This window comes from Danio rerio, chromosome 5, assembly GCF_052040795.2.
Source record: "Danio rerio strain M-AB ecotype USA chromosome 5, GRCz13ab, whole genome shotgun sequence".
Taxonomy (NCBI): domain Eukaryota; kingdom Metazoa; phylum Chordata; class Actinopteri; order Cypriniformes; family Danionidae; genus Danio; species Danio rerio.
Window position 1 is genome coordinate 62,469,468 of NC_141025.1, and position 12,357 is coordinate 62,481,824.

General features: G+C 34.1%; 1 protein-coding gene across 1 annotated transcript in view; it reads right to left on the reverse strand.

The window, feature by feature from the left end:
• Nucleotides 1–12,357, reverse strand: part of mks1 (MKS transition zone complex subunit 1) — a 28,379-nt gene that overhangs the window by 14,367 nt on the left and 1,655 nt on the right. Inside the window, exons 2-11 of the mRNA NM_001077373.2 lie at nt 11,331–11,452; nt 9,113–9,165; nt 8,844–8,999; nt 5,977–6,074; nt 5,604–5,732; nt 5,232–5,336; nt 5,024–5,132; nt 1,428–1,484; nt 1,059–1,101; nt 889–951 (exon numbers count right to left, since the gene is read on the reverse strand). Coding sequence (NP_001070841.2) covers nt 889–951; nt 1,059–1,101; nt 1,428–1,484; nt 5,024–5,132; nt 5,232–5,336; nt 5,604–5,732; nt 5,977–6,074; nt 8,844–8,999; nt 9,113–9,165; nt 11,331–11,452 — 935 coding nt within the window. The remainder of the gene's footprint in view (nt 1–888; nt 952–1,058; nt 1,102–1,427; nt 1,485–5,023; nt 5,133–5,231; nt 5,337–5,603; nt 5,733–5,976; nt 6,075–8,843; nt 9,000–9,112; nt 9,166–11,330; nt 11,453–12,357) is intronic.

A 12,357-nucleotide genomic window follows, 5' to 3' on the forward strand; every position in this document is an offset into this window, starting at 1 on the left:
ATCGGCATTTTACAAGTTAGGAATAAAGGTCAGAACCAGCTTAAAATGGACAGGTCAGCTTCAAATGAGTGGGACTTGATGCAAGTGGGCTTTACAAACCTCTTAGGGGTTTTGAATTTTTTATTTTTATGTCTTGTACATGCAAGCACCTACTCCAATCCTAAACAGACCCCTAAGAATAATGAAAAAAGAGAAAAAAAGATGTAGACGTAACCCTACAAACCATAACTAACCTACTTGTGGCATAAATCCCTCCCACATGGAGGTCTCCCGATCTACTTGTGGCGTAACTACTTCCTACTTGGAGGCTGTGATCTTTCAACGTTTCTCAACTGAATTCTTTACATGCAAATATGACATCAGAGACAACATTATTACTAATTAGAGCACCACAGATCAAAGATACAATTTAAACTTTCTCAACAGTGAGAAAAAAAAAACTCCTCCGAATCAACAACATCTGTTAGATCTTTTACCAACAAAACTAATAAAACAGTTGATCACAGATCCAGATCTTAACAAATTCATTGTTACCAAATTAATAGAAAACACGGCTGGATCACAAACATTTAAAAATGATAGACCCATTTTAATAATGCCTTTTCTATAAAATTTACAAAAAAATAAAAAATAATTTCAACTCAAACATGTTATTTTTAGAGAGAAATAATATTTATCAAATTCACCATTTCCAATAAGAAATTATAGCATTTCACAGCACTACAAATGATCTGCTCTTATCACCTGATCATGGTTGCATCTCTCTGTTAGTGTTGTTGCACCTCAGTTATAACACTACTGATCACAACCTTCTCCTAGATAGGCTTGTAAATGATTATATTATTGAAACTGCATATGAGTCATATATGAGTATGAGGGCTGACTTACTGTTTGGTAAATCCACGAAGAAGTGGACATACAGATTGTCATACTCATAACCCTGAGCTGAAACTTAAAAGAAAAACAAAATTGAGCATTATCATTCTGAGATTAAGCATGGATAGTGATATTACTACTAGAACAATTTTAATTTATAAAAACATAGCTGTTATACCCACCAATCTCTCCATTTACAATCAGACGGAGTATCCCTGGAGGTGGCTAAAATAAGTGTTTAGACGATTAGAATATTTTTTTTTCATGTAAAATCAAACAAAAGTGCTCAGGGGTAGCTTAAATAATGTGCTCTTTAGGTGAGGGATTCATCAAAATAAACAGCAAACGAACAGTCCAAGGCAACAGATGACTGTTACCCTAATGAAGGCAAATATTTGTTTTAAGGAATAACCATGTCAGTAAAGACATTTTTAATATTTTTGGAGTGCCTTGGACTGATTTTGCCTTTTTTATTTAGAATGTATTCAAACAATACTGAAAATTTCTAAAATACTATAACACTGAGTTTCAATAAGAAGCGTAGTTCTTACCATTTCAAAGTCTTGGCCAACCAGGCTGTTGAGGTAATCTTTGTGACGTGTGTACAGCTAAAAAAAGTGAGAATGATGACTCAGATTAATCAAACAATTCAATTAATTCCATATTGCTTAGGGTTGCACAAAATATAAAATTACTGAAATATTACAAATGTGTATATCACAAAAGACATATCACCACTATGGTTTACAATAAACAAACAATTTAATACAAATGTATCTTTGTATGCCTGCCATTAGCACACATTTGTAAGACTTTCAACACATCAGACAATGTACAGTAGTTATACGTCAACATGAAAAGTGGACATTCTAGTTTTCTTGTCCAAAAATCTATGACAATTATAGTATGGAGGCTGAAATATGACCAAGCAACCAGGCCATTTTAAGAAATCTTTGTTTTCCTGATTGTTCCTGATGCTTTAGATTGATATATTTATATCTAGTGTTGTAAAGTGGCAGTGATACATTGCAAAAAAAAAAAAGTTTTTTTTTTTTACTTACATTATTTGTCTTAGTCATAGTCCAGAGATCTATTAATTCTTAAAGCAGGAAAAATTTTCTAGACCAGCAAAACAAGTTTGTCTTGTTTTATAAAAGAATTTGTCAAAATGGTGTTTTCTATAAAATAAGCAAAATAATCTGCCAATGTCAAAAGGAAAAACAAATGATTACATTGCTTACCCCAGATTATTGGCAGATTATTTTGCTTGCTTTAAAAGAAAAAAAAAACAAATTATGGCATTATATTTTTAAAATAATACAATATTTTTTCTTGTCTAGATGTTTGGACTAAAAACAAGACAAAAAAATCCAAGTAAGAAAAGCATTTTTGCAGTTTATTTACTTCATATATTTTGTTTACATCCACTGTAAAGATTTCCAATATGTTTTATGCAACAATAATACATGGCTGTTCACTTTAAGTAGTTGTAGTGATGCTTTTTCCCCGTATTTAATATGAAACATATGCTGCATTTTATTAATAGTACATTGCAAATTGTATAAAACATTATTGAGCATAGAAAATGGATATCCAATTTTACTTTCATAGAGTAAGGTAACGGTTGAAACTCACACCACTGAAAACATCCATTAGCCTACATATTTCATTTTGTTTGTTAAGTTTAAAGATTCATTCCAAAACAATTTCTGAATTCAGTTCTAATTTCCAGCAAACAAATAAAAAAACAATAATAACAAAGTGTGATTAAAAAAACGTATAGTTCTATCCAAAACACACATACTATTCTTATGCCCTATATAACGACGCATAATTCTTTAAAACCCGACAGGTGGACAAATATATACTGGTTTTTATTAAAACAAATAGAAATTTGCATATAATAATGGTCAATATTTAATTTATTCCAAATAGCAATGCGCCAACGATGTGCCTTAACACACCTTTATTTTAGATCAGCACACCCATGAGTCCACAAAGGCTGCATTTAAACTGCAGATCTTGATGGTCAATTCTGATTTTGTGACTGTATCCTTTTTTTTGAAGGCCTGCTAACATCATCTTTTAAAAGTGACTTGTATCCGATCGTCTGCATTTACACAGCTTATGGCAAAGGCACAATCACCCTGAGAAAAAAAAAAAAAAAAAAAAGAGCACACGCTGACTAACAGCTGATAATTAAAGAGTGCTCTTTTCTCCATTCCTGTATGTAATATGTACGCAGCTTTTGACAAGCTGTTTTACTATAGTTTAAGTCAGAAAGGGTCCAATTTGTCCATCTTTTTTTAATATATCGGCTTTTTTAAACCTTTAGGCATCTTAATGTAATGTCCATGGCATGATTTATTTATGTGATGTAGCTATGCACTAGTTTTATATTAGTTTATATTGACTACGTGGCAGACATTGCGCTCTCTCACTCTCATTAACATGCTTAAATACCTGAGCTATATGACAATATAAAAGCTGTTTAAGTTCTCGTGAATGAGATTTAAGGTTTGAGACTCTGCTGAAGTCTGTTCTGAAAAGAAAGTGCCATACTTGAGGTCATTCGCATTGACAGGTGAAAATCCGATCTACCTGCTTACACTGCAAACACGAGAACACAGATCCGATTCATATCGGATGAATTTCTATTTATGAACAAGGCCTAAGTCTGATTTGAGTAAATCAGAATCCATGTGAACGAATCCATGTGATTTGTTCCTGCTTACACGTACAAAGGCCGTACCCGATCTGTGCCACATGGGAGAAAAAAAAAATCGGAATTGAGTCACTTGAACAGTGCAGTATAAGTGCGGCCTTAAAGTGGCGCAAATAGATTTGCTATTTAAACAATGTGGTGCAAAAAGGGAAAATTAGAATTGCACTGGTCTGAAAATAGCAACAAATCACGTCAAAGACATGTTGCACCATATTGTGCCAGGTGTGTGATAGGGCCCTATGAGACAAACACAAATTGGACTGGAATGCACCCTGTAATGTTATAGGTGTGTGAATTTGATCAGGGTGGGAGTGAAACTTTCAGGACACAGTGGGCATTTTAATCTAAAAACAACTAAGAATGTTACACTTTTCCCAACTCATTAGGAATACTTTCAAAGCAAAAGGTTATGCAAATAGACTAGTAGTGCAAATACTTCAAAACCATCTTATTTTAGCATTATTTATATAGTGTTAAGGCAGCAGTGGCACAGTGGGTAGCACAATCCCCTCACAGCAAGAAGGAAGAATGCTTCCCAGTGATGGGTTGCAGCTGGAAGGGCATCCACTGTGTAAAACACCATCAAGTTGGCGGTTCAATCCACTGAGGTGACCCCAGATTAAAAAAGGGACTAAGCCGAAAAGAAAATGAATGAATAAATGAATATATAGTGTTGTAGTATTACAACAAGTCTCTTTCACTTGCATTGGCTTCCTCTTCTTTGTCATGTACAGTATAAAATTCCTCTATTAACTTACAGAGATCTTCACAACCTGGCACCCGATTACCTCTCTGATCTTCTACACTGGTACACTCCTCGGCGCTCACAAACATCTTCTACAGCTGAAATGTTATCATTTCCAAATTTTAAGATGAAGTAATTCGGAGGCAGAGCTTTTTTGCTGCATAGCACCACAGTTATGGAATTCCCTGTCGTTAGATATTCGTCATGTGGACTCTACTTCCAATTTTAAATCACAGGTAAAAGCTTTTCTGTTCAGGATTGCTTTTAATGATTTTCTGGTTTAATATTATGTTTATTATTCTTCTGTCTTGTATTTTATGATGTGCTTGTGACATATTGTAAGGTGGTGTCTTTGAGTGCTTTGAAAGGCGCCTATTAATAAAAGGTATTATTATTATTATTAATTATTGTTTTCAATTATTTTAAAATGTTCAGCTTAAAACAATTAAATCTTTTATAAAAATAATAAAAATACAATATAAAATTATTCTATATTTTCAGTTATTTAAGGTAATTAATTATTTGCTGTTATGAGTTTATTTTTATATGTCTACTTAGCTCTTTTTTTCAGTTTTAGCATCTCATAACTTCATAAAATGAAATTGAAAATATTGACCAGAACCTAAAGTCATAATATTACATGCATTTTGACAATCAATGCATATTATAGTACTTACATCTCGGTACATGCGCTGCTCTCTGTCTTTCTCCTCTGCTTGAATGTCTGATGAGGCGTTCTCCAGATACAACCTCCACACTTCCCTCTTCTCCCCCTCTGTTTCCAGCCTGGTGTAAATGATAGTCAGAAACATCTGTAATCACGGTGAATTCAAACATGTACTTCTCCAGAAAAGTGAATAGAAAGAGAACAGAGGTGGGTCTTGCCTGTAGGCTCCTCTGTTGTTGTTAAAGTCTGGTTTTATTGAGATTACTCCATTGCCGTCCGCTTTTATTGTGCATAAAACATATTCATTCTCTTTCAGGCCCAACCTGTAAAATAGTTAAGTGAGTTGATTGTGTTGTTCTATAGAAAATACACCAATCTATGACTATAACTCACATGCAAGTGTCTGTTGTGTGACATATACAGGGTATGTGGACAAAAGTCTTACAGCTGAAGAGGAAAATGGTGACTTTAAACTACACAGTGTGAAAGCAAAGCCCTTAAGTAGTGTAATAAGTGGCCCCTCAGGTCAACTAAATTCTAGAAAATTGTATGATATGGCTTCTTTAAATGGCAAGCATTGTCTCACATACTTTCCTGTAGGTCCAAGATCAGCCATGATGTACATGGTCTGCACTGGCGTGTTGATGATGTGACTGTTCTTCACAAACTCCTCTGAAGGTTCCCATGTGATTAAACGGGACTTGGGAACATTCGACTCTCTATATAACAAACAAAATAATAATAAATAAATAAAAATTAAATAATAATAATGCCGGAGTAATTGGTGTTTCATTCCACTGTGGTTAGCTCTGAAAAATCAGGGGCTAAGCCAAAGGAAAATGAATAAATGAATGATAATATTAATAATTAAATCAAAAAATTATTTGTGTACCAGTAAACCTCTAAAATGTCCAAAATGTGATCAACTCTTTACAGAAAACAAATTGGTTTTTTTATACTTACGCGGGACGCCTCTCTTGTCTCCTGTGTCTTACATTGGCCATGCGTTCTGCTAGGAAAGTAGGTGTAGGCTGAGCTGGAATCACCAGACTCTGAGCTTGCTGCCAAAAAAAAATGCAACTTTAGATAATTGTACAAACAGATGTAGCCAAGATTGATGTAGCTATGGTCAATCTAACCACACTGCTCAAAATCATGTCCAAGTCTTATTTTACCAAAATAGTTTCATAATTGTTTTGTTAATAAGAAACTTGAGAACTTTTGCTATGAAAATAATTATTATTTTATTTTATATTATATTTTCGGTTTTAATGTATATCAAAAGTATTTATTCAACTTCATTTCAGAGTCTCATGTTATCTTATATCTACATAGTAGGTATGTGGCTTAGGTAGGTTAAAAAATTATGCAGTAAGTTTTATATGCTCATTTATTAGCCCATAAAACACCCCTAGAATCAGAAAGTCCTAACTGACAATATTTGGAAATGTCAAAAATATTAATGCTTTTATGACTTCAGGCTGGACTACTGTAATGCACTGTTTGCTAGCTGCCCAGCATCCTCTATTAACAAACTTCAGCTAGTACAAAATGCAGCTGTCAGAGTTCTTACCAGGTCTAGAAAATATGATCATATCACCCCAATTTTATCGTCCATACACTGGGTGCCTGTTACTGTAGGTTTCGTATTGAATTCAAAATATTGCTTCTTACATATAAAGCTTTAAATAATCTAGCTCCTGTTAATCTAACCAACCTTCTGTCTCGCTACAATCCAACTTGCTCTTTAAGATCTTAAAACTCAGGGCTTCTGGTAGTACCTAGAATAGCAAAGTTGAGTAAAGGTGGTCGAGCTTTCTCCGTTATGGCTCCTAAACTCTGGAATAGCCTTCCTGATAATGTCAGAGGCTCAGACAAACTCTCACAGTTCAAAACTAGATTAAAGATCTATCTGTTTAGTAAAGCATACACTCAGTGCATTACTTAGCGATTTTCAAAAGGTTTCTGCATCTTGTTTATATACACTATAAACAGCAGCTACGTTATTATTTTCTTTATTTCTCTATTTCCACCTAGGGATACTCTTCCCAAGGCCCTCAGACTATCCAGAGTCACTGATCCGATCCAAGAACAGAGACGAGATGATCCCAAGGTTTCCATACCCTGGACCAGGCCGTATCCTGAGCTGCTTCTGTAGTGGTCATGGAGAGCATGAGACTGATTCTTGTGACGCTTCAGGGACGGACGAGTCTTCGCTGAGGCTCATCGTCTAGCCTCTGCACAAGACGTTTATCCAGCAGAGAAATTAAAATGGTCATGCCCAAATGAGTCTGATTTCTCTCAAGGTTTTTTTTCTTCACTTTTTTTCCCCTCTCCGCTATCACCACTAACTTGCATGGTTTGGAATTGGTAGAGCTACACTTCGATGGATTTGCTCTACAGTGTTTGGACCCTCAATAGTGATTATTAAACCACACTGAATGGAGCTAAACTGAACTGAACTTAAACACTACAAACTGAACTACACTGTTCCAATTTACTATGACCATTTATATGAAGCTGCTTTGACACAACCTGCATTGTAAAGGCGCTATACAAATAAAGGTGAATTGAAATGAATTTATGAGCTCTGCTCTGATACAGCTCTCAGTGCTCTCTGAAATAAACACATGCAAAATAATCATATAAGCTGTCAAAAAAATATTTTAACAAATATTATTTATCTAAGCTATCTAATATAAATAATCGGAGTGACCTATTTTGCCCCCAAGTTGCACTGTGGATAACTTATCAGCCAACTTATAATTAAACTCGACAAAAGAGACTGATTATTAGTCGACTATGCCTCGGTAACTAGGCAGATTTAAAGGGCACCTTTAAAGGGTCATGAGACACCAAAACACTTTTTTGAGATGTTGACAGTCATGTATGTGTCCCACGCTGCTAAAACACTATTAGGACACATATAATTTACAAAATTGGTAGACTGGCTGTCTGTACCGGCTGGAACAACGTGACGTCTTTACATTATTAATTCATAAGAAAGACTTGGTTCGAACCAATCAACGCACTCTACTGTGAATGAGGTGCAACTTCATTAATATGAATGATATAGCTTAGAAGAAGTTTTTACATGTTACAGTGTTCAGACGGCAGAGAGACGCCAAGTTGTTTTGCCAACCGTAATTAAAACAATTGGAGGGAGAATTGTTTGAAGACATGGGTTGTCAGTGTACCGTTTACAAATGTGCCGCAACAAAGGTTTTGTTTCCATTTTCCCGTGATAAGAGCACCACTTGCGTGTGGACCCACATTTTTGGATTATAGTGGTCTGCTAACACATGACAAAATTATATTTGTAAGAAACATTTTTTACCCAAGAGCTTTTCAAATCTGGAAATTGTGAAATCTGGATGTGCCACCCGTCTTCTTTAAAAAAAGATGCGGCTCCAGTTCGTGTTGATTGTCCTGTCTACAGTTTTGGTAAGTGTGTGATTAATGTTTTTGTTTATGTTTATTCAGATGTTTCATGGCTCTTTAATACCAAATCCTCCTTAGTTCACCCAAAATTCTTTATTTCTTTTGTCAGTAGCTAATAAATTAAACTGTAAAATATTTTTAAACCTGTTAATTATATTGCTTGGTAAAATGGAATTTCTCCTTTGCAAGAGTATTAAAGAAACAACCTAATCTAATTCAATCTAACTTCCACTGGAAAAAAAATCTATAACATACCAAAAAAAAAAAAAAAAAAAACTTTCTTTTGTGCTTATTAAATAGTCTTAAAAAGTGCTTAATTGTTTTCATGAAAAATTGAAATTCTTATTTATCATGTTTTGTGAGGCTTTCAAAAGAAAACAGAAACCAACCTCTTCCCACTTGGAAAAGCGATCAAAATCTGTGTAGGTGAAAATGCGCTGGTTTTGCCTTCTTTTGGATCTTTCCATTGCCATTATATCCGTGTGATACTGACGCTCCAGTGGTGTCTGGCAGTTTGACTCTGTCTGGTAAAGGTCCACTTCATACTGCAAAAAAAGTATGACACATCACAAGCAGACACATCACATAACAAAGAAGTAACGAGTAGCCAGATGACAGCTTAATATCACACAGCTTTACTCTTACACTAATCACCTACCTGACTAAAGAACTTCTCTTGCCAAGCAACCACAAGCTCCTCCTCATCAGTCGCTGCATTATATAAAAAAAAAATAATAATTGTCATTCACAAAATACCATGGAAAGAGTTTTAAGGGATAGTTCACTCAATTTTTTTTATTTATCATGATAAATAATTTTTGATTAATAATTTTTTGATTTGGCAGGCTAAATTGTCCATAGTGTATGTGTGTGAATGAGTGTGTGTGGATGTTTAACAGAGATGGGTTGCAGCTGGAAGGGCATCCACTGTGTAAAATGTGCTGGATAAGTTGGTGGTGCATTCCGCTATGGCGACCCCGGATTAATAAAAGGACTAAGTCGAAAAGAAAATAAATGAATGAATGAACATATTGTCACAGAAAATAATTTAATAAGTGATATTATTATAATTTTAGCACCATTTATAACTACTGGTTATATAACTATACGACAGCAGGATAATGCTAACATGCATTAACATTTTTAAGGGACAAAAACTTTTAATTCTAAAGGATATTTAGATTATAAAATAATTACGTTTAAAAAATGTTGTAAAATGTTTGTTTTTTTTGTTTTTTTTAATCGAAGTTTTATACACTTTTATAGAAGTGGACTGCAGCTCTGAAACAAAGCTTATTTGGATAACTTCCTTATCAATTTTAAGAGAATGTGTAAATTCACTTGCCAGGAACTACTGACTGGTTCTAAAGAAGTTACCTAAGCTCTCTAATATTTAAAATAAGATGACAAAAGCAAAATAATTTTTTATGTAAACATGATGGACGCTATACAGTATACAGGATTTTCACTCTAAGCCAAATGTCAAATTCCCTGACTTTTGCTGACCAAAAAGCTCAATTTCAATAACCTATAATGAGCACATAGCAGACAAAAAGAAAAAGTATCTTTTATCGCAGGGTGTCACACCACATCTGTTTAAGATATAGCTAGACTTTAACTTTGACTAATTTTATTCATGAGCTTTGTCATCATAATCACTTACCCATTAATACAACATTAATAACATTAATACAAAATCAAATATGATCCATTTTCACAAATCTAGGAGTTGAAATACACAATTAATACTAGTGGTAGAGGCTAACAAGTTGTCAACATTTAAGAGTAATGTTGGCTGCAATACCCTACAGGTTAAAGAGCCACTATTATGGGTTTTTAAAAATGATCTTCCATGCAGTGTGCAACACAGCTTTAAGTAAATTAAAACATCCAGCTGAGGGTTAAATCTGAAAAAATATAATTTTTTTAAATAAAAGATTTGACTCAGAGTTGTTAAAATTATTCATCATTCGTCTGGATCTTTTGTCTGTAAAATGTCTCGTTTGCTGCAGTTTGCAAAAGATGTATTTGTAATTGCTCCATGTGGCTTGTAATCATGTATCTGTTATAGGTTAGGGCTTGTAATATATCTCTCATATCGCATCCAAAACCACATTGAAAACTGGATGTGTACTATGGCCACCATCAGCTGTTCAGTTAAACTTTTTCCAGTGTGTGGATTAATACTGAATGTGTGTCGTTGTTATTACTTAGGGTTGTGGTTAAGAATAGAGGAATTTGCTGATGTTTAACTGCATTGCTTTAAAGCATTTCTGCATTGGGCTCACACATATACGCTGTGCTCTGACTACTTCTTGGGCATTTCTGTTTCTCTCTGTCTTGCACTGAACGCTGTCAACCAATCACAACAGACTGGGTCATTGCAGCAATCAGCGCAGATTAACCTCATGCTAAAGAGGGGTTTGGGAACAAATGAATCACTGAACAAATCATATGGGAGTCGTTGGGATAATTAGGTAAAAAAATGCATATTATAAGACAATCAAAGTGTTTTTGACCTTGCATGTATATCAACCTGTTGTTGGAGAACCCAAAACCAAATATGACCTTTCTTAATGCAAAATAGGGCTCTTTAAGTGTATTGGCACATAGCATTGATTTGCTCAATTCTTGGCTCAAGGTTCTTTACTAATTCTTCCCCATTCTCTGCTCCCCATGGATTACTCTACACTCTCTACTGTTCTATCCAATAGATATTTAAAAATATATATTGTATGTATTTTTTAAAAAGTAAGAAAATAATCTAAACCGTAATAAGCATTTGAATTAGGTCTAAAGAGTGAGTAAATAAATAGCAAATTCTCATTGTTGTGTGAGCCATCCCTTTATCAGGTTAATATCTGTCTTTGACATACAGGAGGCCGTCTGAGTGCTGAAGGTTTCCAACTCTATAACTCCTCTCTCCTGCTGAGAAAGCACTTGCTGATGGAGGTGTTCAGACAGGGCTGCTGTGGAGGTCACACGCTGAATGCGCACTCTGAAACAGAAACAGTAAAAGTAACAAGGTGATACAATGTTTTACAGTGGCTTAGTTTTAGTAATGTTTGAATACCATGTAAACACAGCACTATTGATTTAGTTATTATACAGAATCATTGTGAAAACTTTTACAAAAAAACAGTTGCAGTTTCACAAAATTAAATGTGTCAAAAATAGCTTCATGTCATTTAGAGAAGTACATGCGTATTGAAACAAAACAGGATGTTGTTATCTCAGGAGAGAAAGTTCAAGATGTCACAGAGTGTAAATACCTATGGGTTTGTCTGGACTCCTGTCTTGGTTTTAAAACACATATAAAAAGGTATGTAACAAGGTCAAATTGAATATAGGTAATTTTAGGTTTATTGGAAATTCTTTATCAAATAAGGCTACAAAAATGTATATAAATTCTACGATCCTCTCTCATATGAATTGTCTGATAATTTGGTTTAACACAAAAACAAGTTTTACAGTTTTGAAACCTTTCGAATTATTATATAAAAAGAACTATATAAATATTATATAAACAAGAACAACAAATTTTGGATAAAAAGTTTAGTTTTCAACACTGTACTATTTACATTTACATTTAGTCATTTAGCAGACGCTTTTATCCAAAGCGACTTACAAATGAGGACAAGGAAGCAATTTACACAACTGTTAGAGCAACAATGAATAAGTGCTATAGGCAAGTTTCAGGTCTTTAAAGTCTAAGAAGGAAAGTATTAGTAATTTTTTAGTAATTTAGTAATTTCTTTTGGAATTTTTTAGTAAAGATTTTAGTAAAAAAAAAATTTTTTTTTCAATATTTAAAAAAACCATAGCCTGCTTGGTTGGGAAAAAATCAAGTTTAAAAATGGTTGTGCAGTTTAAAAGATTGGCATCACCGTGGCGCAGTGGGGA